Genomic DNA, 26,544 nt, shown 5'->3' with positions numbered 1-26,544 from the left:
AAAAACATGCAAGAATCGGTCAAGAGTCTAGTACCAAGTCAAGAACCCCACCAGTCATGTCCGGGCCATAATGTGCCTCGATGCAAGCAGAGTAAAACTGAACTACTGTAACTAACTAACCAACCGCCGGTAAGTACAAACAACCTGTTGCCGTCATTTGTGCTTAGCTGAGGTAATGAGACTCAATGTCATGTTCACACTGAATCCTAAACATACTTACCAAAATTGAAAAGTGTGTGTGTGCGTGTGTGTGCGTGCGCGTGTGGGTGTGCGTGCGTGTGGCCTCCAGCAGTCAAACAAACGCATTCAACCGCTGCATTTTTTTGCCATTAGCGAGGCAGCACCGCATGTAACCTGAGCACAAGAACCCTGCTAGACATAGTAAATACACACACACACACACGGACAAATGCACGCACACACATGCACACACGCATGCACGCACACACAGTCAGTCAAGAGTGGTCCAGATGGTCCACTCGCCTTGTTAGAAGGCGAGTGTGTGACAAAGTGAGGGCCGGATTATTTGAGCTGCTTTCTACACACAATGCAATCACATACACTCATACGTTTTGTGCACATCATTATATATAAATATATAATGTGAATGTGCTTGTGTGTGACTCATAGCAATTAGCCTGCAGACCTTGGCCACCTTTGCATCCTTTCCAGGCAGGCAGTAGATATCTCAATTAGAAATGAAGAAACTTGAGAGTAGGGACAAAGGAAAAAGGGATGAAGGAGGTGGACAAATGAGGTCATAAGGAACTGGCTACTGAGGGAGAGAAGGTCTTAAGACATAGACAATGGCAGGGCGATGGACTAAAGGACATGGAAGGAGGTATAATAAGACTGGATTACAAGGAATTGAGAGTCTAAAGAACCAGCACATGACTGGTGGACTCGAGAATGAAGAACTAGACTATTAAGGTATTCAATTCAGGAGGTGTAGACAGAGAGACTGGAGGACTGGAGACCAAGTTGATGGAGGACAGAGGGAGGACGGGGGTACAAAGAGACAAGAGATAGAAGGAACTGGACTATAGTGCAAGAAATGAATGGAGGACAGAAGGACTAAAGACCTGGATGGTGTAAAGGGGAAGGACAGAGGGATTTGTGGGATGGTAGCAGAGGTATAAAGGGAGGCAATAATGACAGACTGAAAGACCAAAGAACCTGAAGAGGGTTGTCTGGAGGGACGGTGGCCGGTAAGACAAATGAGTTGAACATTCTACCTCTACTAAATATGGGGGAAGGAAGGAAGGGACGGAGTGAGGGAGGGAGGGAGGAAGGAAGGAAGGAAGGAAGGAAGGAAGGAAGGAAGGAAGGAAGGAAGGAAGGAAGGAAGGAAGGAAGGAAGGAAGGAAGAGGGGCGTGGAATAGGGATGGAGATATACAGTAAAGCACAACATACAGATTGATTGAAGGAATGAGCAACCAGCAGATGATTGTTGGGAGGGACAGTGAAGAAACTGGACTATTGAGGTCCTTTGGACCAGAATTCAGAGGGACAGAAAGACAAAAATGTAGATTATGGAGGTTATGGAGCCCTGATCTTCATCTGCAATCTGATCCCCATGTTGGTTTTTGTCCACTGAACAGCTGCAGTCTCACGTGGGAAAACGTCAGCTGGAAAAAACATAAAGTGCGACTTGTAGACCAAAGCAAGGATTTGATGGAGCACCTGGACAGGGCCCCTCTTATTTTTATTTTATTTTTGTTTTACATTTAATGCTACAGCCTTATTCCAAAATTGAATACATTATTTTCTTCCTAAAAGTTGTCCATTTTCATGAGCATTCACTGTACAAGCTTTGCACAAAACGTTGATGCTCAACCTTGAGCCGAAATTACAGCCTCAAGCATTTTTGTATGAAGCCACAAGCTTGGCTATCTTTGGGTATTTTGCCACTATGCTCGTTAGGATCTCCAAATCGGCAGATTGTTTATATAAAATATAATGTCATCCATTTTAAAATAAGACTGTAACATTAAGTGTGGAAAAAAAGTCAATTGCTGTGAATACCTGCCGGTTCCGCTGTACGACTCTTATTGGACAGGGTCGGTCTGACTCCGCTCTTTCTTTAAATCAGGATGAAGAGTTTTACCGTTCATGTCGCAACGATTAAAAGCACATGTCATGTGTTACAGGCCAGCTGCTAAATCATCGCACGCCACACACGCGCCAAACTGCTTCCTTCCTATTTTTTTTCCCCCCCGCACCGTTTCCCATCGCCAATCCAGACACGCTTCACCAATATCAGCACGTCTGTTTTGGGCTAGTTTGCATCACTCATCTTCTAGTCAAGGCACGTTTATTTGAGGCAAAGAATAATCATTAAAAATGAAAATGAAGGATAATAAACAAAACAGTAAAAATGAAAAATATATACAGATTATCAAGATAAAAATCAGAAAATCAAAACAATACCGTGAAGCCAAGAAAAAAATAATTTGGAGGAACATCAAAGTGCAATGCTGCTTCACTTTGTTTGGTTCCGGTTCTGGCAACACTCAGTAGGCCTGCACCCAACGACTTGAGGGATCTGGAATTCTCATAGGGAACTAAAAGGTCATGAATATATTTAGGTTCAAGACCATTTCAAGCTTTGTAGACCAACAGTAAGATTTTTAAAAAACTATTCTTTGGCTCAGTAAGTAATTGAGCAGCAGCATTCTGGATGAGTTACAGCTGTTTGATTTTTTTTTCAGACCTGTAAAAACCCTTGTAAAATCAATCCAATTCACCTTTCTGTATCCCGTTTGGATAGAAACACTTTTATTCTGGAGATGCCATTTAGGCGGTGGTCAGGTAATAAAGAATGACACCGTAGAAGACGCCTCATTCACTTGTATGAATTGTATGCAATGAACCTTAAGTGGGAAATGTGCAAGAAGTGGGAATTTTTGGAATGTGGAAGACTGGTGCCCCAGACGTCCTTCAGCATTCACACAAATAGAGTCCGCCATGTTTCCATCTGAACATGCACTTCCAACAAAAACTCTGCTCGAGCTGAGTGTTGCGGTGTTGCAGTGGACGTTGAGATGTGAAACTGAGATAATATTGACAGGAATGAAACGGCGGTCGGAGAACATCCACCCAAAGAAATGGGAGAAATGAATGGTTAGAGCTGAGGCTTGGAGGAATTAATAAGGCACAAGTGGGGACACATGATTTTTATTATTATTATTATTATTATTATTATTATTATTATTATTATTATTATTATTATTATTATTATTATTATTATTATTATTATTATTATTATTATTATTATTATTAGAGAACAACCATACAGGAGTAAGAAGACACCATGAGTTTAGACCAGACAAATATATACTAAGGAAGAGGATTAGGGCCAGTGAAGAGCAAAAAAAAAAAAAAAACAGGTTGGCAGGATTCTGACTTTATTCTCAGCATTCAGACTTTAAAGTGAGAATTCTGACTTTAAACTCACTTCTCCCCACAATTCATAGCTCTACGTCACAAAGTCAGAATTCTGCGATTAAAGTCAGAATCCTGCCAACCCTTTTTATTTTCTCTTCACTGACCCTAATCCTCTTCCGTAATATACTGTATTACTACTCAAATACAAGATTTTTTCTCTCTCGCTAAAATCCAAAATCCTATTTTACCGTAATGAATTTTCACCATTTTATGATATGATTCTGTCTGCTTATGATACAATTGACTCCAGTTAGACAATACAATAAAACCCAAATAAGATTCAATACAATTCACTCCAATTATGATGCATTTCAGAGCAGTTACGATGCAATTTGACTCTCTTCATTTCCAATACAATCTGATTCAATCCAATCACAATACAATGTGATTTACTTAGGCCAATTAGAATCCAATATGATTCAATCCAATCACAATATGATACACAGCGTGACGCGATAATCCAACGACGATGAGATTTAAGTTTTTGTTTTCAATGGAAGGATAAAGGAAGACAACCAATGAGCAGCCAAGACAGACAGACAGCAGCTGTACGCCTGGATGTCCAACATGGCAGCTGTTGGCCCCCGAAACTTCCCGACCCCTCACCCCAAGCACGCACACACACATAGTGGACAGAACTGCATGTGTGAATGTGCTGTGCCATTTGCAGCTATGTTGTTTACATCAGTGATTCCGAGCCACCGTGCTGTGGCACATTCAATTTCAATTAATCGGTCTGAAAATTAGCATGTACTACGAATTATGTATGTCATTTATCTATGCCAGAAATGTATAGTTTTAGGCAGAACAATTCTTTTTTTTTTTCTTTCCCAAATGTAAAAATATGTCATGGCTAACTAGAGTTTAAGAAATATTGGTTTGCATGCATGAGGACAGTAGCCATTATATATACACAAACAGTGAATTGAAAAAGTCTACACACCCCTGTTTGAATGCCAGCTTTTTGTGATGTAAAAATATGAGACCATGATAAATCATTCCAAAAAAAAAAATCCATCCTTTTTTTTCCTTTTTCTTTTTCAAAGAAAAGAAAAAAAAAGTTCCATCCTTAATGTGAGGTGCAACTTGTGCAAAAAAAAAGAAGAAGCATCTTTTAGAGAGGGGAATTAAAAATGAGCAAATGTGATAATGTGTTTGCACACGTGTGCACACCTTCTTATAACCGTGGATTTGTTTATTTTCAGAATTAACCCATCACACCAACACTAAAACAACAGAATATTTTTTTTTTTGCGTTAATCAGATCACTTTAAATTTAACATTTAACACAGCCACACTTAGCAAGATTTTTTCAATAGAGTTGTACATATTTAAAGGACACAGTGTTGGCATATAAAAAAAAAAAGATTTATCTTGGTCTTATATTTTTACATCACAAAAATCTGGTGTGCATTTTTTTTTTTACATCTTCTGTCAACTGCTGTTTGTGTGCGTGTTGTCTCAGACACAGTGATTAAAGGCGTGAGACACAACGTCTGCTGGATGGTGACATCAGCGCTGGGACGCGCCCACAACACGACATGATGCAACCCAAATGCCCCGCCAAAAAAGCCACACAAGTTGAACCCAAAGCCCTCTCATTGTTGTCTATATTATAAACAAAGAGAATGACCCCTCATAATCACCAATTAGCATGTCTAAAATCTCACAGTAATTAAAATATTGCCAATGTTCAGAACTGTTCCATAATAACATCCCAATCTGTACGTTCGCTTCCACTCACCGATGATGATGAGCGTGTAGTTGACGCTGACGCTGCCGAATCCGTTGGTGGCCTTGCAGATGTACACACCGCCGTCATCCGCCTCCACCTCCTTGATGCGTAGAGCGTGCTGCAGCACCCGGAAGCGCGTCCAGCCGCTGTGGATGTTGCGGCCGCCCTTGGTCCACATAATGAGCGGCGGCGGGTCGCCCTCCACAGGGCACGGCAGTTTGATCGTGCGGCCCAGGCGCACGCTCTGCCGGTGGGACACGCGCTCCGACACCCTGGGGGGACCTGCAACGTAAGAACAGGTGCTTAGAACAAACATTTCATGTCATTAGCTACATGTTAATGTGTGGTATAATAGATACCGTAGTATTTTTATATTTGCTTTTAATATATAGATTCGATTTAAAAAATCTGCTACGACGGAATGATATCATATGGGTCCTGAATACATTAAAGAAATGCTGATTGAATATAAACCCATCAGGGCTCTGAGGTCTGCAGTCTCAAGTCAATTTGTAGAGCGCAGAGTTCAAAACAAACATGGCGAAGTGGCATTTAGCTGTTATGCTGCACATAAATGGAATAAGATGTCAACAAAACCCAGTCAGCCCCAAGTGTAAATGCTTTTACATCCAGGTTAAAATTTAAATAAAAACTTTTCTTCCATTTTTAAGTTTGGTGCTTTATTTATTATCGAACCCTAATTTTATTTCTTGACTTTTAAATATTTTTAAAGTCTTCTGTTAAATGTGTTTAGTGTTGTCAATGTGCGTTATTTTTTTCTGCTTCTGAATGTTGTTAGCGGTTGTGAAATATTATTTTGTCAACTCTTCCTTTTTTTTTATTATACGTTTTTTATCCATTATTTTTCTATTCCAGTATTTTCCCCAAAAATGTTTGTATTTCCGTATTTATTTTCAAATCATTTTGTGTAATTTAAAAGCATTTTTTGACAGATTTTGTTTTTATATAACATTTGTGTACTCAACTAATATTTCTTTTTTGTCAGCTGTTTTTCATTATTTATGTATTTATTATTTTAAAACATTTTTGTGTAATATTTTGTATTTTTTAACTACTATTGTGTTTTTTCATAAAATGTTGTATTATCCAAATATTTTGACTAATTAAGAGGGTTTTCTTTTTTGGGGGGACTGATTATCTAAAAATATTTCCATCTAATGTTCTTGCATTTAATCTAATATTTGTGTATTTCTCTAACATTTTTGTCTGATCTTGTTTTCATAATCATCTTCAAAGTAGTTCTATTTCGTCCCTCCCAACCGCCAGGTGGCGGCACTGAAACAGCACGCAAACACTCGAGAAATGTTTGATCTTGCTTTATTGGTATGCTTTTCTCGAGTGTTGGCGCACGAGTAGGAGTTTCCGTGCTGTTTCAGCACCACCACGTAGTGGTCGTTCGGGACTCATAGAACTGTAGCTACATTCGTAGTTGTCGTTACTTTAAATTTGATTATGCTGTGGCTAAAATGTTCTTACAATCAAAGACAGCAACCACTTCCCCATGCACATGGATGTATACTTAAATGATCAACGATACAGTATTATTCGAGACACTGAGAACTGGAGAGGGATAACTCTATGGAGGAAAAGGCATATGATGAATATTGGTCTAAATGAAATATTGGTCAGTACTTAATTGCAGTCTGCACTTTACCTGATTCGTCAGTCTAACACTGGGCCAACAAGCCACAAAGTTCAGAGAATGCATGTTATTTATCTTCTTTCAGGAAAAAGTGGTCAATCTGAGGGATGTTTGGATTTGGACCCCTATTGCACTTTTTTTTTTTCCCAGTTTGTTGCTTTTCTTTGGATGACACTGACTGGGATCCAACATATGAAACTGAAGATGATTCAGTACTTCAGTAGTGGTTAAAAGTGCAAGTCCAAAATCCATATATTTGTCAAAATGCCTAAATCTAAGGAAAACCACGATTTCTGTGAAAACAGGCATCCACAAGTAATCCTTGCCATACACTATAAATCACAAAGATTTTATTGCAGCCGTAAAACTTTTAACTCACTCTCATGCAAAATGACAAAAAATTAAGTTACTTTAATTTAAATCGTCAGCAGCTCATTTGTATTTAACTGTAGGGGGAGCCTCGAGACAATCGCTTAGAGTTGCTCTAAAAAAAATAAAAATCTAACAGAATTGACCAAACGATGGTGGAATTTTAGGGAGTGAGAGTGTGAGGTTGGAAAAAAAATAGAAAGAAGGGATGAAATATAGCAGCACAGCAGAGGACAGGAAGAGAAGGAAGCAGGGAAGGCTGGGTGGCGTCTTCTCACGACTCCTTCAACAATGGCCAAACACGCTGACATATACGGACTAAAAAAAGCAACCGAATTTGCTCAAACGCTCCTCACCAAACTCTCACTGCTCTCCAAAATAGCTCGCTGTGGGTGTGTGACACAATATGATATATTGATGAGCAAATACAGTACATACATACTGTAAATGTTGGACGTCACTTTGCTTTCATTTGATCCCAGTGGAGAGAGTGTAATTTCTCAGCAGGGTGGCTGTGGCTCAGTTGATAGATTGGGTCGTACAGTGACCAAAGAGTTGCCGATTTCAATCTCAGTTCCTTGAGCAGAACACGGATTCCCAATTTGCTCCTGGCAGTGTGGTTTTAGACCAATTTTACTGGGTGTGGATGGGTTGGGGGAGGGGGTAGAGGGTGGAGCAAGCTAGGACCCAGAGTTTTGTCAGAGGGGCACAGTTTTAAGCATTGCACACACATGTGCACATGTACGCATTTTGTATTTTCTTTTAATCATGTATTTTTTTATATAGTTTTTGATTGATTTTTTTTTGTATGTGTATTTTTTAACAAATATATTTTTTCATTTGCATATTGTATTTGTGTATTTTTAAATGTAATTTTGTCTTAAATATTTATGTAATATTTATTTAATATATTTTTTATCTTGGTATTTATTTTTTGGTCTAATATTTGTGTTTTTTTTTATATTTGCATTTTTATTAAATTGTTCCCCTTTTTTTTGTTTTACTATTTTGAAATCTCTGCAAGTATGATTTTCATGTACTGTTGCAGTATTATTTTTTAAATATTTGTGCCTAATATTTTAGTACAATTAAATATTTATGCTGGATATAATTTATTTTGGTTTATATTTTTTCTACATTTTAGTATTATATTTTTTTATTATTTAAAAAATTAGTCTAATCTTTTAGCATAATTTGAAATACTTAAGCTATTTTAAAATGTGTATTCTATTTATTTAATTTTATACTTTTGGCTATTATTTGAGTATTTTCTTATTTTAAAATAATTTAATAATATTTCAGTATTATGCAGAATAATTTTGTAAGGTTTTAAATATTCGTGTGTAATATTTGTGTATTATTTAAATATTTGTGTCAAGCATTTTCCTATAATTTTTAAAAAATATTTTAGTCTAAGAATTTGCTTTTAGACAGTTTATCAAATATTTGTCTTTATTGTATTATTTAAATATGTTCATATTTTTATCTAATACTATATACTAGTGTAGTTTTTCTTATCTAATTTATCATTTTTCCATGCATTATTTACATATCTCATTATTTTGTCTTATATTATCAATATTTTCATATTTACTTTGTATGTTTATTAAATACTGACAAATAGGGTGTGCTCTTGTCACATTAGCAGGCTGAAGCTAAAATGTAACTATGAGAAAAGCCGAAAGGAAAATAAGAAAAGGAAGAAGAAGAGCTTAAATAGTGGCGCACTGAGTTGGGTAGTGCTAACTGGCTTAATTGATGCCAACTGTACATTTTCCATTTTTTTCTCTCTGAGTGCTCCACATGTTACTCCCCGTTCCCTTTGCCATTTTCTTCCATGCTTCCAACAGATTGAAATCTCATTCCCACCGACAGCCCCCCATGCTTTAACCAACCCCGCCTACGACTCCCCCCTTGAACGACATGACCCTCATGAGACTGTTCCTCCACATCACTCCCCTCGTCATGCTCATTCACACTCTCCCTCTCTGGCCGAGTCGTATATCAGCGCTTTATCGCTCCGGAGTGATTTATACACGTACACACTCTCACATACACACTAAAGCTTCGCAGGAGCAGGACCTCTCAGTGAACCGCTCAGTTTTGGACAGTTAACCTCTCCCGACAGTGAAGCGAAGACAGAGCCGCAACCTCCTCCAGGGAAACTGATGCCATCTCAGTTTCTCATTCAATCTGTGTGTGTGTTAGAATACGTGATAAATAACATTTCCAGAGTGTACATACCGGAGCAGTTCAGGCAGTGAGATGTTATATTTTCAAAGAAGATTTGTAATATTTCCTCTGTGAAAGTATCAGAAGAAGTGACATGCATATGCTATGGTGCTCTGAGATTTGTGTATCTTTATTATTACTTTTTCCCTGAAGATTCATGGAGTTTTCATCTAAGATTTTCAGTTTAAAAACGTGTAATTTTTATTTACCTAATAATCCCCCCCCCCCCCCCCCCCGTAATACTTTGTGAGTGTTTGTGTGTGTGTGCACAGGAAAGAAAAGAAAGTTGCAGTAGTCTTTTACAACTTTCCAGTCTGTTTAGTCCATTTGGCCTTTATATTCCTTTTCCATGTGACATCCTGCAGCACCTTAAAGGATGTTTGTGCATCTGCACGGCCGTGTGCGAGTATGTTGCACGTGCACATCTGTTTTTATGCGTTACTGTGCAGTTTGATGACAGGAAGACACCACGGCAGTGACGCTAATTTCACTTCTTGCATTTTGTTAGCCTAACAAACTCAATAAAGAGTCCAGTTGCCTCGATTAAACCTTTGCAGATTAGCACGACTTGAATGACTGAGAAGCTGTACAAACATAAAGAAAAACACAATTTTAGCAGGCATATTCGTGTTTTTTAATTAATATTGTGACAGTACGTTAAAAATGACACGTAATTATACTACCAGGCTAATGATTTAGATATAAAATTAAGTAAAAATAATAAAAATAATTTGAAAAAAAGAAAAAAATTTTTTTATAATATATATATAATATTTCCATCCATCCATCTTCTTAACCGCTTTCCTCACAAGAGTCGCAAGGGGTGCTGGAGCCTATCCCAGCTGGATTCGGGCAGTAGGCGGGGTACACCCTGAACTGATTGCCAGCCAATCGCAGGGCTATATATAATATATGATTACATTAAATATATATATATATATATATATATATATATATATATATAAACACTTCTTGTTTAGTAGTTAGGGCTCGACTGTTTTTTGGAGCGAAGTTATATCAATGTGCTTTTTCTCTTGGGTCAAACAGAAGACTGACAGCCCGTTGATGCTACTCGTTGGCCAATGGTGGCTAACTCTCCATACAGTATATTCAGAATTGTTATCCCCCTAAACATGTGCAAGAAAAAGTAAATTAGTAAATTAAGCACAGCTCAACGTTGCTTTTGACTTACAATTGTTCCTGATTGTATTATGAATGTGTTGAGCAAGGTTCTGAATATGTGTGCATTTTATTTCATGAAACACCGACAGTAGATGAAATGATAAACAATGACATTTTCGCCATTTTCACTTCTGAGTTGTCAGACTGTATGTATATGGTATATGTATATATATATATGCATTTTATTGCCACCCCTTATTGAGTCATTGTGTCACCACGGCCACCCCACTGAAAAAAAAATTGGCTTCTCTGCTGCGCTGATCTCACAGCTCTCACTGTTTGTGTGGAGCAAAGTGGCCATAGATGGAAATAAAATGAAATAGTAAATGTTGCCAATGTTCTTGCTGTGCTAAAATAACGACGAGAGACAGCTGACTTGAAAGGTTCCAGAGGGTCCATCACAACACTGCTGTTGCTGTTGGCTGGAAAGCCAGATGGGAGTTTTGTCTTTGTATGTGCGTGTGTCAGGGGGAAAAATACAACAAGCAAATTATCAGACCCGGACGTGACATCACGCAAAACTTGAGTGTTCTCAAAGCTGTGGTTGGTTGGCGACCAGTTCAGGGATATAGACATACCACTAAGAAGGAGTTTTCACAAAAAACGGGTTACAAAATATATTGTTCCTACTATGTGAAAAACACTTATGTCCATTTTTTTCTTTATTTTTTGTTCATTTTTTTATTTTCATGTTTTGGGGATGAAACTGAATGCAGACATCAATAAAATGTAAAAAAAATTATATATTTTTTTCACATAGCGGCAATGATATATAATAGGTTTTTTTTTTACATATGGGGGGGGTTCCATGGAAATGTGAATGAGCTTACAAGTATATTTGTCTAAGTTGTACTTTTTAAATAATTGTTTTTTAAATAATTAATGTCAGGTATTCTTCTTATTATTATTTTTACTTTTCTCAAATATTTGTTTTAAAAATTTTAAGGTGATATTGCAGGTTTTTTTTTTTAACATTTCATTTTTTTTTCAAATATTTTGTCAAATATTTTTGTATTTCATAAAAAAATTACTACTGCTTTGCATTTTCTGAGCGGCACGGCTCAGTGGTACAGTGGTCGTCTCCCGTCCGTGAGGTTGTGGGTTCAAATCTCTCCCCTAGTGGTGACCATGTCAAAGTGTCCTTGAGCAAGACACTGAACCCTGAATTGCTCCCAGTGAACCTGACAGCGCCCTGCGTGGCAGCAACCGACCACTGGTGTGTGAATGTGTGTGTACGGTTTTTAACCCTCTTTTTCACAGACACTTTGTGTCTGTGAAAAGCGCTATACGTACAAATAAATCTTACTTACGCTTTTGATTATTATTATAAAATTGTATGTGTGGTCCATAACTTCTTTTGACACTTGTATGACACTTAATAACATCATAACATGAGATTTGTGAAGTCCACTACTTATTTTACGCTTGTTTGACAGTTAATGATGTCATAAAATTGAAAGAGTAAATAGGCCCATCTGTGCGCAAAGAGTAGTTAACTTGTATGATAATGATGTCATAAAATCAGATGTGTGAAGTCCATAACTTAGTTTTATGAATGTATGATAATGTCATTATTAGTGGAAAGGCGGAACTGTTCCATACAGCTCCTGTGTCGGATCCTATTAGATGGCAGTTGGTGTGCACTGGGTATACAGTGCATGCACACACACACAAACACACACATTATCTATGTTGAATGGCAGCTACATATGAAGTTGTCTCCTAAAACTCACGTGTGAGCGTGCACACACACACACACACACACACACACACACCCCCCCCCCACACACACACACAGGTTAACTGCTACTTGTTAGTCCATTGTGACAGCTAACATCAGGCCTTAGGTGTGTGCGTGTGCGTGCATGTGTAGGCATGCTGTCATTCTGCCCATACTTAAACACACAGCCCTAATGGTCGAACCCTCACGCACATGTCCAAAAGCTGTCTCCGCCTCTAATAGCAGCTTGTAGCGTGCCAGCCCGCCACACCTGCCTTGTTACACTGGAAGCGAGGGGAGTAGAGGGGGGCTTTTTCCAAGGGTGGATTACAAATTGGCTGTTACTCAACTAGCCACGTCAGACAGTATCTTCCCTGTGTCATCGACGTCTGGTCAAATAATTTACTGAAATCTTATTCTTTAATGTTTGTGTGTTGCTATTTTATGTCTGCTTAAAGTTAAAGTCAATCCCCCCCCCAAAAAAATTCTGAATACTGTAAAATGTTTTATATGCCTAACTTTAACTAGTCTAAACACATAATTCAGATTAATATTGCGTTTGTGGAATATGACTTTAGCAGCAAAATCCACCCATTTTTATCCATCTCAGAGGCCGGCCATTTTGCCACTTGCTATCAGTTGAAGATGATTTCACAGTTACTTAGGGCTCAGGTAACGGCCAATCACGGCTCAGCTTCAGAAAGCAGGTGAACTGTGATTGGTCGTTACCTGGGCCCTGAGCAATTGTTGTGTCATTTTCGATTGACAGCAAAGGCAAAATGGACGCTTCTCAGCGGGATAAAAACGGGGGGGATTTTGCTGAACGTCATGTTTAGACTAATGAGGTCACATACAATATAAAATTGTAAAGATTTTTTTGGGTTGACTTACACTTTAATAGTTTGCTTCTCCTGTGCCAAAGACTCACTGATCTGTATATATTACCTGACAGCCGATATGCCAAGACATTTGAAGCCGCAAGGCCGCCATATTACTCCTCCCAAGAAACGTTTCTCGGCATACGGTCCTATACATTTGCAGTATCGAAATTGGAGAACATTAGCATGGAAAATGCATTAGCATTATTTATGATGTTTTTAATTTGGTAAACATAAACAAGAAGACTTCAGACATTTTACAACTTGCCTTAAAATAATGTATAAATTATATATAAATGTATAATGTATAAATTATATGCTTAATGATGTTTACAGGTAGAAACTTGTATATTTATTATATTTATTAAAGAATTATACTGTAATTCAACCAAAGATATAGAAGATAAGAACAATATTAGATCAAATCTAATATTGGTGTCTAAGGAACTGAGCGATAAAAGAAAAAGGGGGTCTTCAAAACAGCACATACCATCCACTTGTTAAAAAATAGTGACCACCCCACCAACCCACCGCCCCCCGGCCCTATACCAAGAGCCTACGAGATGTATATGTCTAATCTGTACATATACAGTACGAACAGTTTATACAGTAGTCTGCTCATGAGATCGGAGGGGTAAGATGGCCGCCCTGTGGCTTCAACGGCTTGCACAGGCATTTATGGGCTATTGGCTATCCAGTAATATATACAGATCAGTGCAAAGACTACATTCCTCCGCATGTGTCTAACCATCAGCTCCATTCAACCCCTGTGACACAAAGCGTATGTACTAATGGATCCTACCTACATCTAAAGATCAGCTCCACCTTGTTCCACCTGTGTCAAATTATCATGTCCTTGGTGGTCCCATCTGTGGCTTTGTTGTAGTATTCAGGATGTATTTATTTTTCAGACCTGCTTAGTGCATCCTGTCAATGCATCTACTCACTGTTACAGCCAAGAATGTGTTTGCGGCGGTCGCGTTGACCTCCAACTTCCAATTGCAATCAGAGCATCCGACGGCGAGTAGACGCCTGTGTACAAATTTCAACTGTGTCCAAACGGAGACGGAGACAACCATTAGCTATGGGCTGCTTTTTAACTGTGTATCGGATTGACTGAGTGTAACTTATCAAGCTAGTGGGGGTTATTTCTATTCAGAGTGAGTGAGTGAGTGAGTGAGTGAGTGAGTGACTGCCTGTGTGTGTTTATGTTGCTGTCCTCGACCTGACGTTTATCAGTTTCTCTGGAGGCAGACGCTATTACTCATTAACGCAAGTAAGAGCACACCCACCCACGCACGAGCGCATACGCACATGTCACCACACAATCAAACATACACACACACACACACACACACACACACACACACACACACACACAATTGTCTTTGTATCATCGTGGGGATATCTCATTGACATAATGCATTTCCTAGCCCCTCCCCCCTAACCCCAGCCATCAAAAATGATTGCCTACCCCCATTCCTTACTCCAACCTCAACCATAACCCAATTCAAACCTAAACTCCAAAACCAAGTCTTGACCCTCAAAAAGAGGTCTGAACTTGTGGGGACCACTAAAATGTACCCACAATTTCAAGTCGGTAGTGAAACCGGGAAAAACACGCGTGTATGGGCCCCACAATGTAGCAAAGACAAAGGCGCACACACACCTGCTGCTGTTGCCATTTTACCTCACACATTGATGATGTTGATGATGATGTGATGTTTCCTGCGACGCCGTGCGCTACCTCAGTTCAACAACAGTCAATGGATTAATTAAACACATTTGGCTTTTTCTTTAGCTTTTTTTTGGGGGGGGTTACACTTGCGCCATAAATGATCATAACATATGGTGTCAGAAATAATGAAGCAAATTGCAGTGATAAAATCAAAAAGCAAAACATGCTTTGAATAATGTTATTGTCATTCGAAGACTAAATGTTTGGGCAAAATAATTGAATATAGTTGCCACTGTATTTATTTATTTATTTAAAACTTTTCAACCTTCAAAAGTCAACTTTAGTACTCTGGCTAACTGTGTCTACGGGTTAGTCTGACTGTATAAGTGTTTTTTTTTTGTTTTTTTTACAACATAGACTATTAGGAGAAACTGAAAAAAAACAAAAATTTGAAAAGTGACGATGATGATTCAGTGCCTTTGTGCTCCTTCCTCCTCCACCTGTGTGTTTGCACGTGTATGTGTCTGAGAGGGAGAGAGTGTGTGTGTTTTCTGGTTGACTGGGTGGTGAGATGGACATTCCAAGCATGCACCCAAATCCCCCCCCCCCCCCCCCCCACACACACACGCACGCACACCATGCCCACCTCCCACATTCCTTGAAAATCCTGAGCTGTGACTAAGTGCATTTGTTGATCTGCGTGTGTCTTGTCCTAATCTGTGGCCAAGCCCCAACCTCTCGGCCCTCTCAGTGTTTCGCTGAGGCTAAAAGCATCCAAACAAAGAGCGTCTCTCCTGTCTAGTGAAGTGTCACGTCGGATGATGGCTTCCTTTCACCTTTACCCCCCACTGTGCTCTGTCCCACATGTCTTAGACTCGTCTGTGAGCAATACTCTACATTTTCAATGACTGTTGTGCCTGCTGTTGGTAATATGCTATGTAATGTAATGTAATGTGCAATACATACTAGCTAACTAAATAAATAACTAAAACAAGTAAAAAAACAACAATCAACTAAATAACCCGACAACCAAGTAACTAACCAACAAAACAACCAAATAACTAAATAACATATCAACCAACTATCAAACCATCCGACTAACCAACCAAATAACAAACATTTTTAACTATTTTTTTTTTTCCATAAACGGACTAATCTAACTAATTATTCTCCCTATATTTGAAATGCAGTTATGGTTATTGTATGAGAAATGCATTGCATTACAATGTATTTATTACATTTAAGGCTCGAAGTAAGCTTACAAGACATTGTGCAGTGACTAGTTCTGAAAATGTAATTTGCGTTAGTTAGAGGCATTGTTGTTGTCGGACCTTGTCACAATAAAAGTGTCATGACAGCTGAAATGTAGAGTGACTTTTATTTTGGAGGTGCCGCAGGAAGCATGTCACGACGTGACGGACGTGTCGTCCTTCTTCTTTCTGGACCTTAAGGCTTAGCATTATTTAGCATTATAGCAAAGATTCCACGTCCTCGCCTGGAACTGTTTTGACAACTTTGACAAGAGTGACATTAATAAAAAATAACAGTCGATATTTGCCAAAAAACGGCCGCCATGAGGAGCGATTTGTTGACAATCATGTTCTACCAAGAGCCATATTGCGACTCCACAAGCACCACAACAGCGATAAAGATACCGGTGGTAGTGTAATTAATAGCACCAACAATTATATTTCTCTTATTTCACGAGTGCTAAACATGTGAAAAGTGTTGAAAGAAATATGATCACACTCATGGAGGCGATGGAGTGACATTTGTATGTGAATGATGCATGTTAAGCCTAGAGTTGGGCAGTTTTCTGACGTAAATCAATCATTTAACACGTCTTTATATGTGTAGAATTATAAACTGAAAATATATCACCATACTCTCATATTTGAAAGTGTACAAAAGTATATGTTTTTCAGAGAGGTCAAGTGGAAGCTGATGATTCTGAGTAAATATAGTATATATATATATATATATATATATATATATATATATATATATATATATATATATATATATATATATATATATATAGCCATGATAGCATTAAGCACTGTATATTTTAATAGAATTGGCCATTTCTTTGATCTATTATTGATTATCTTAGCCCGCAACAATCATAAAAAATGCCCGGGAAATACTGGAGGGACTGGCTACGTTACGTTACGTTTAAGTTAACGTTCCCAACACTGCGTATTTGTGACTTCAATTAAGCGTACAAATTGTTTTTACATATTTGTGGATTGAAAAATGCATTTGTAAATAGTTTTGCTACAATAATGGCCCCATAGTAACCAACCAACCAACCAAATAATCAAAGAATAAAAAATTAACAAATAAATAAATAAACTAACCAACGAGCGAAATCACCCAATCAACCAAGTAACACATACAATCCAAACCAAACAACTAACTAACTAACTAACTAACAGTAAATAGTAATTACTGTACTTGATGTCATTAGATTGTGCTTCGGTACCACATATTTTGTTCAGTGAGTACACGTACATCCCACAACAGGAACCCAAAAGCTTTAGAAGTGTTGACTGACAGTGAATGTGAATACATGTACGCATAAACACACACACACACGCACACACACGTGCACAAACACAGATCAGTCATCATGTCACTTCTATTTGTCAATGTGAGCTAATGTCTCTGTCTCCATGCTTTCTGCACTTGTAGTTACTTCTCTCATCCTGATGCAAACAGTTAAGAATGTGTGAAACCTGTAATACAAATGTGGATGAGAACGACAACAACACTCAACTTTCAAGTTAGATGTATTTCGTCATGAGCTCTTGGGGATAGAGTGCAAACTGAGACCAGCAGACACGGCAGTAACACCACACACTGAAAAATATGCCATATGTGAATTGATGGTCATCTTAACATGGTAACTCTACGACTCCATGTAGCAGCATGATTTATTCAACTAGTCTACTGAAAATTCATATACACATCCAAGCTCAAAATGATTCACTACAAAGAGTTACAGTGCGTGCTTTGGGGTATTTGCTGGAGATGTTTTTTAAATGAACAGCATGTTTTTTGTGTGGTACAATCTGACTGAACAGTTTCGCTGGTCCCCCAACCCCTCCTCTTGCCTTGGCTAAAAGTCTGCGCAAAGAGCGCACCAATGCGCATAAGTGGCTGTGGAGATTACGTCCGCGGAAGAATGAATGAAGACTGGATAAAGAATGGGGCCATTGTGTCCCGCTGTGACAACAACGCCGCCAGTACAACACAGGGATTACAAGCACATAATAATGAGCTGAGCACTGTTTGATGGGGGAATCATTAACATGGCTCAAGCATCATGTCCACCGCTAATACATGCATAACTCTTCTTCTGCACATCTGCTCAATTAAGTAACTAATCAACCAACTGACAACCAGCCAAGTAACAACCAACCAACAAACCAATCAATCAACTGAGTAACTATCCAGCCAACCAAGTAACGAACCAACTAACTAACTGACTAACTACCAAACCAAGTAACACAACAACTAAGTAAGTAAACCAATCAATTGAGTAACTATCCAGCCAACCAAATAACAAACCACCTACCTGTCTAATCAACCAAGTAACAAAAAACTAACCTAACAACCAACTAAAATAACAAACATAACTAACATATAGCAAACTAAACAAGTAGCTACCCAACCACTCAGCTATCTGCACCACCATGTAACAAACCAACCAGCCGACTACTCCAACAGGCTTCTGCACATCTGCTCAACTAACTAACCAGCTAACCAACTAACTAACTAACTAACCAACCAAGCACCTGAGTAACTATCCAACCAAGTAACAAAACAACTAAGTAAGTAAACAAATGCGTAACCAACCAACCAACCAACTAATTAACTAACTACCCAAGTCACTAAGTAACAAACCAACCAACTAATTAACTACTTCACCATGTAACAAACCAAACAACCAAGTAATGTATAACCAACCAACAAACAAAAAAACGAACTACCCAATTGACTGAGTAACAAACCAACCAACTAACCAACTATTAAAAAAGCAACTACCCAACTGACCAAACTGGCCAACAGACCAACCAAACAATATAACTGAAGTAACAAACCAACCTGATAACTACCCCACCATGTGGCAAGCCACAAAATCAACCAATTGACTCACAAGTCAAAACTAACAAACCAACTATGTACCCAGACAGACAACACACCAACCAAATAAGTTTCAAACAAGCCAATCAACTACACCGCCATCGAACAAAACCAACCAACTAACTACTCAAATGTCCATATTAAAAAGCAACCAAGGAATTAAGTAATTACTACAACATGTAACAAGCCAACCAACCAACTATTCCGATACCTAACAAAACCAAATGACCGAGTAACTAACAAACCAAGAGTCAAACTGAGCAAGCAACTTGCACAAGCTGGAAAACCAAGTAGCAAACACATAAACCAACCGACTAGCCAAACCATCAAGTAGCAAATCTAAGTAACTAACCAACCAAACAACATTATCACTACCTTTCTTTAGTGATTGGCTGGCAAGCACGTGGCATCCATTTTGGCTCATACTGCATGTTTCCTTATAACTCCTTGTAATGTACTCCATAATCACAGTAGAATAACATGCATTTCTTTTATTGTATTTTTTTTTTTTAATAACTTTTTCTCTCCATATTTTCCGGAACTCCTTTTGTACTTGGCTGGGTTCCGCTGCATTCTAGTAAGGCGTGCGGCCTCCATATGGTTCCTTGTCCTAAAATATTGCACTCAGGTTAAAATATGGACTTTTGCAATGATTGCAATGGTTGACCCATTAACAAAAGCAATGCGACTAAACATTAAAAAAATGAATTTTATCAATTACACGAGGCGACACAAAAAAAAAAGTTTGGTGGCTAGATACGACGTCTTGAGAGCTGTGGTTTTTGCGGGCCCACCAGCATACACCCACCCCCACATCTCTCACACTACTCTCACATTCCCTCTGTGGTGTGGATTCCACATCAGCAGCTGGCACTGAGGCGGCAAGGGTGAAGGGAAGGGAGATTTGGGGGGGGGGGGGTGCGGGGGACTGGGATGGCGAGAAAGGTTTGCACATGTCAGCCATGCTGTGCCACAACAATGACAGACAGCTTCTAATTCTGTCGGCCACATCTTTATATTTGACTTGAGGTTTGGTCTTTACGAGAATGCATCCGGATTGCAGCGCGACTGCCGAGCGGCAAACAAACCCACACAAGAAGCCTATAACAGTCACAGACAAAAGTAATGGGACTTAATCAATCAATCCTTAGTCCTAAGCAAGTCAAATTGAGTACTTGGAACACTTTTTTAAGCTACTTTGATAACATTTAAGACCTCTCACTCATTGAAAGTGGGAGATGGGCTAAGTATCATGAAAATCTGACATATTAACAGCGGTTGTACAACGAGGTAATATAGTAATGGAAAATACCCCAATAAACAAATTATTAACCATTTAATTAACCAGTGAATCATAAAACATAACAACCTACTAAGTACTGTAACAAACCAATGTTCAGTTTAACTATTTAATAACCAACCAACCAAGTAACTAACAGCCAATAAAATATTTCATTAACTAACCAATAAACTTGGTTGAGAGCCTTACCAACAAAACTAGCCCACAGACCAACCAACATCAACCAACCATTGAATTAACCAAACTACAAACCAACTGAGTAAAAAGAACAAAGTAGCACACCAACCAACAACCAAGTAACTAACAAACACCATGAACAACCAATAATCAGCAGACAAACCAACCATGTAATCAACCAACCAAACAAGTAAAGAATTTAAAGAACTAACAAATGATTTAATTATGCACCAACCAATTAACCATTTAATTTAGTAACCAACAAATGAATACAACCAAACAAGTAACTAACCAACAAAACCAAGTAATTAATCAAACAACTAACCAAACAAGTAATAAAAAAACAAAAAAAAAAACTAATCAACCAACACCTTCGGCTTATAAACAAGTACAGTCTACATATGTAAATTGTTTTATTTTCTTTTTTGTAATTAAGTGGCTGTGGCTTATAATTAGGTGCACTCATTTGTCCGGGAAAGATGGTAACTGCAACCAAACAACCTAGGAACTAACCAACAAACTAATTAATTAACCAACCCATACAACTACCCATATATACCATATGTTGTGATTATATTGCATGTATAGCATATTGTGAATGGGGGTAAGGTTTGCAGACAGTTCCTAAACATCATGTCAAAACCGCAAGCTAACAACACAAAATTACTGACACTGCGTTTAGACTTGTCAGGCTATTTTTGCTCAAGTGTGCGTTGTCCGGTGGAGGGAGCGAGAGGGCCCTGTGTGATGCAGACTAACACTCACAGGAGGAAAGACGATGTCAACTTTTGGCAAAACTATTGGGATAGGCGGTATTGATTTGAACAGCCAGCAGTAGTTCTCAAATTGGGGTTCTTGGGTGTCTGTGAGCTTTAGGTTGGGGGTCCACAGGCATACGCCTTCATAGGGTTGATGTGGCTTTAAGAGGGCTTATGAGAGCGGGCCTGGATGTTGGTGGGAATCCAGCTATTGTCTTAATAGCACTACTCCTTTCTTTTTTGGAATATGTGTCACAACATACAGGATCGCTAATGCTAATGCTCATAGTTGACATACCACCCGTCCCAAAATATCAGTTGAATTCCACATCAAAGGTTTGCTGTATAGTCTTTTGGAAGTCAGTGAGACTAACTTGTAGCAGCAAAACAGCAGCAAACTTCAAAAGGAGGCCGAGTTGTTCTCATTAAGCACTAATGTAAAAAGCAAATGTTGGCCTTCTCCACAGCTGCCGTCCAAATGTCTGTGACACAATTTTGACTCCTTCAAACCTATTCCATTTCCTACCGCTGACGACTATTCACATCCGAAGCAAGACGCTCATTGATTTTAAAGGCTGTGGAGGAAGACCACAAATTTTGAGTGTAATTTGACACAATTATGTGCTTCCAATTTCCCCTTTCTGCTCAACACATTTTAATAAACCTTTTCCCTGCCACGTAAATGGCAAAGCTAGTGCTTCCTATGTTCTTACAGGGTTCCTTTGTATTTTGGTATCATATAAAAAGCGATTTAGAAAAAGGAGAGTATTAAAGAACAATAAAAAGCTTGTAAATACTCCACAGAAAAAGTGTTCTGATCAGAACGAACCCAGGGAGAACCCATGAGAAAGGGGCTTTCCTGGTCATTTGGCCTCTTGTTTGTTTTCTCCCGCTGTTCTGCGTGCTTCCTGGCTTCCAGCGTCACTTCCTGCCTGCCTTCCACGAAGGAGGAGGAAATGTCCAGCAAACATCCCTAACAGCCTAATCTGATCTACTCATCTATGGCCCCTGTGTTTACTTTTGGTCCCGTGGCTGCACGCCGCCTGGCTGAATGCCCCTTTGTTGTGGCGGAAAAAATGACCACTAGCGGCACGATCTTGGTGGCTTCCGTCGATGGTTAGCGTCCGCTCATCTGCACGGGGCACCCTTGTCTGTTGTTCAGGGGTTCTCACCTTTTTGGGTCCCTTAGAGGGGAGAAACTTAAAAATGAGTACTGGAAGTAAGTAAAAAAAAATTTTTTTTAAGTATCTTTAAAGAGATGACTCACAAAGTGCTTCACAGAGTTAAAATACAGTCAAACATACAGTATATAAAGTACACAACCACAACCTTTTTTGGTTAATATATAAAAATATATATAATCAAAATTAAACACAAATATTTGTATTACCATGGTTGGTATGTAAGTAAGTACACAATAAAAAATTGTTAGGTCGTTTTATCTTCCTAAGTGCAGGGAAATTAAATGTTTTATCCAATTTGGGTTATTATTTTTTTTGCTGGGTCAAAATCTCTCAATCCAAGATGAGTTACTTGATCGACTCAATCGCTGGGTTATAAAATGTTTTTATGAATTCAATATATGTGGTATTGACCCAGCATATGGGTTGTTTGGCTTTGAATCACATTGACAGACTTTCATCCACCCCATATAATTTAAATCTCCACAACTGGCCAGTCTAGGCTCCACGAGGGCACAAACTTGTACCAACACTTTGGGTTATTTTTAACCCAACTGTTCTTTGTGTGCAATTAGGTAGGTTGGTTAATTGTATGTAACACAGGAAGGTCGGTTCAGAAGGTGGGTAGGTTGCTTAGTGATTTAGCAGGTAGGTAGGTAGGTAGGTATGCGAGTGGGTAATTAGGTATAGTAGATGGGTAACTCACTAAATAGGTGGTTAGGTATGTATTATAAGTGTAATAAAAAGGAACTTAACCAAATGTAAGTGAATGTAATTCAATATTCCTCCATTGTCGCTAGCTGATGTGCACAGCTTCCACTAACAACATGGCTGTGAACAGAGCTATATTTCGCTATATTTAGCCACTTTTCTAACCCCCTAGTGACTTGAAAAAAAAACGAGTGAATTTTATTCTAGCTAAGAATAAGAAACATACTAGACGAGCATAATCTTTTTCAAATTGCCGGTTCCCATATAAACACTCGGTATGCACTTTATAAAATGACATAACTAATTCATTTCAAATGATTTTGTGAATCCCCCTTGTGACGTCTCGCGATCCCGGGGGATCCGGGCACCCCAGTTTGAGAACCACAGCTGCAGCGTCTTTGCTGCAGGGACTCTGCCCACCCACCTCCCAGCTAACAAGACCACACACGGAGAGTCACGTCAACAGTACGACATGTAGTGACGCAAAAAGAAGCAAAAATATTGGGACACATTCCACATTTCCTGAACATCACTAACCTCTGGCCGCACTGCACATCAAGATGGACTCGAGCAGCAGCAGGTGGAAGAACATTGACGTCATCACAGAGGTTTTAGAAGACGTCTTCAGCCTAGAAGAAAAATGGTTGTTGTTGTCAATAAACTTTGTAGATAATGGCATGTCAATGACTATCAGCTATTTGCAAGTTTGGATGTGCATTTTAATCATTCAATCCTTTACTCCTTTTTAAGCTTGTTTGTGGTTTAATTAGAAAGAAAGTATCCACTTAAGTGTGACTTTTCTGTTGCAGCGGGTTGGTTAAATGTGTAAGGGTTGCTTGGTGTGCTAGTGTGAGTCACCAAATAATTTTTTCTCATGTTTGACCAGCTCATTCTTGTGGCATTACTTGTTCTGGAAATTTTTAAAGGAACCCCGACTGTCATGACAAGTTTGTTCTATATTATTTATTTGGTTGTTATTGAGATTCATTTTTGAAAAATAATTTCCAGTTTAATGCATTTTGTAGAAATTGTATTTAGACCTATTTAGACCATTGTTATTTACGTCACAACGCATTCAGTGCGTAGTGACGTGGACTGGCGGCTTGCTCTCTGCCGCGCAATGTGAAACGTCTATCAAGAAAGAAAGGTAAGCCTCCGTAGCGTTCCTAAAGGGACGATCAAAACTCTTGAATGCGTCTGGTGAATGACGAGAGGACAGCGTTGGAGAGGGTGGCTCTCCCGATCGCGTGTTGTTTCTTTAGGAACGCTACGAGTCTTACCTTGCTTTCTTTATAGGCATTTTACATTGCTCGGCAGACGCCGCCATTCTACGTCACTGCGCACGGAATGCGTTGCGACGTAAATAACAATGGCGGCGTACGTCCAAATAAAATTTCTACAAAATGTATTAAATTGGAAATTATTTTTCAAAAATGAATCTCAAAGTTATGTTAGTAACAAGTATTACAACTTCATTCTTCTCTTATTGGTATTACTTAATAGCATAATATTGTGATTCTATTCTCGCTGCATTACTTATTATTGTGACCTTTTCTCTTAATACTATGATTTTACTCCTGTAACGTGGCTTTTTCCTCATAATATTACATGTTTATTCTTGTAGCATTGCTTGTTATTGAAATATTAAGGCTTTTTCTTTTAGTTTACTCTCATGTTTTTGGTCATCTTTCTCATACTATTGCAACTTTATTCTTTTCTATTATTCGTTACTTTTTCTCGCACACAGTATTCCCAGCTAATTTATTCCAAAACATTGCTTTTTATTGTAATAAAACAGATTTTTCTCAATTTATTCAGGTAAAAATGATTTTTTACCATATTATTTTGACTTTTTTTTTGTACTGGTATGATTGCATTCTTGTCACATTAGTTTTTTCTCGTATATGCATACCGCACATTTCCGTCTTTTCCTCCTCACAGTTGCACTGTTTGTCTATTCAGTTCGACCTCTACACTCCTTGATGGACAAACACGGTTGAAAATAAAGCAAGAGGACGGTCAGGACACATCTCCTGTCATTCCTAGAGCTTTTAGAGCAAATCACATGCATGTGATGGGACGGCGGGTCGATAAACCTGTCAAAACTCAACTGACATATCCTACAACTATACAACATTTATTATTTATAGTGAGATTTATGACATCCACCTGTCCAGTGTGTCTCTTTTCCCATGATTGGGCTTCTTATCAAACTACTTTATAAGGATTACACTGATACATTTTAAGGAGAGTGGTTTTATTGCTGCTCATTAAATAAGAGTATTTAGTGGAAATCTGCCACATCAGTCATAAATCACATGTAAAAAGTCTGTATTCAGTATCTGACTAGATTTATTCTTAATGCCACCTTTTAAGGAGATCAACTAAAAATGCAACAGATCATACATGACAGCTTTGAAGCAAATCCCATTTTTGTAGGTTTAATTTCACAACTCTGCTTGTCACTCAACACCACACTCCCCACAGAGATTTGATATCAATTCATTAAGTAAAAAAAAAGAACAATTTGTAGCTAAATATGAACTGTCATATGACTATACTGTATAAGTGTGTATAACCTATTAAAAATGTGTACATGTTTACAATGCATATTATTTATGGCGTCAACCTGTCTGGTATGGGTGACTTTTTGATTTCGTATCTATTTTGTAAAGATTAAGTTGACATATTGCAAGGAAAGTCTTTTATTTAAATAGTATAATAATGTTTGACGCAACAGCAGAAATCTGCCACATCAGTCTAAATGTCAAGTCGGTTTTAAAGAGCCAAACTAATGACTAATGTGAAGAAAATCCTATTTTTGTAGTTTTAACGTTACTGTGAACATGTCCTCATTAAATAACAACGCAGCAAGACTATGACGTCACTTTACAAAATAATAAAAAAAAATGTTACGGCTAATTACGGATTGTAATAAGACTTCATAAAAGGGCCACCTGTTTGAAAATAACGTGTAGCAGATAATACACTCAAGAAAAAAATATTAAGACGTGACACGTGCAAACTTTAATTAGGTGCATGTATAATGACACTTACTTTTTAAAAATATGTCCACCAGCCATTAGATGATTAAATTAGCTAATCCACCCAACAAAAAAATTAACGGATAGAATAATGACGTCAATGGCTTAATCCAGCAGTTTGATTCGCCTCTTTCCTGAAAATATATCAAGCATCAGCAGGAACGACGATCTTAAGAGCAGAAATAAAACAAAATGCTATATCAAATAAGTCAAAAACGCTAAGTGGGGGTAATACTACATTTAAAAAAGCGCCCCGGGTGCTCCACTCCGCGTCTTCAAACTTTGAGCCGCAGGCAGGAAAACAGAGGCTTTCTCTGGA

At 38.4% G+C, this 26,544-nt stretch overlaps 1 protein-coding gene across 2 annotated transcripts in view; it reads right to left on the bottom strand.

Moving 5' to 3' along the window:
• The window catches only part of fgfrl1a (fibroblast growth factor receptor like 1a), a 48,682-nt gene that overhangs the window by 19,839 nt on the left and 2,299 nt on the right, over positions 1-26,544 (bottom strand). The window contains exons 1-3 of one of the 2 annotated variants that reach the window (XM_086084510.1): positions 26,239-26,493; positions 23,719-23,810; positions 5,193-5,465 (exon numbers count right to left, since the gene is read on the bottom strand). In XM_086084510.1, coding sequence (XP_085940636.1) covers positions 5,193-5,465; positions 23,719-23,810; positions 26,239-26,264 — 391 coding nt within the window. In that variant the 5' untranslated portion in view covers positions 26,265-26,493. Of the gene's footprint in view, positions 1-5,192; positions 5,466-23,718; positions 23,811-26,238; positions 26,494-26,544 lie in introns of those variants that run through there. The other variant, XM_086084511.1, reaches the window with a different exon arrangement.

This window comes from Leptonotus elevatus, chromosome 9 (genome assembly GCF_054856555.1).
Source record: "Leptonotus elevatus isolate MCC_2025b chromosome 9, RoL_Lele_1.0, whole genome shotgun sequence".
Classification (NCBI taxonomy): Eukaryota; Metazoa; Chordata; class Actinopteri; order Syngnathiformes; family Syngnathidae; genus Leptonotus; species Leptonotus elevatus.
This window is presented reverse-complemented; position numbering and strand designations above follow the sequence as displayed.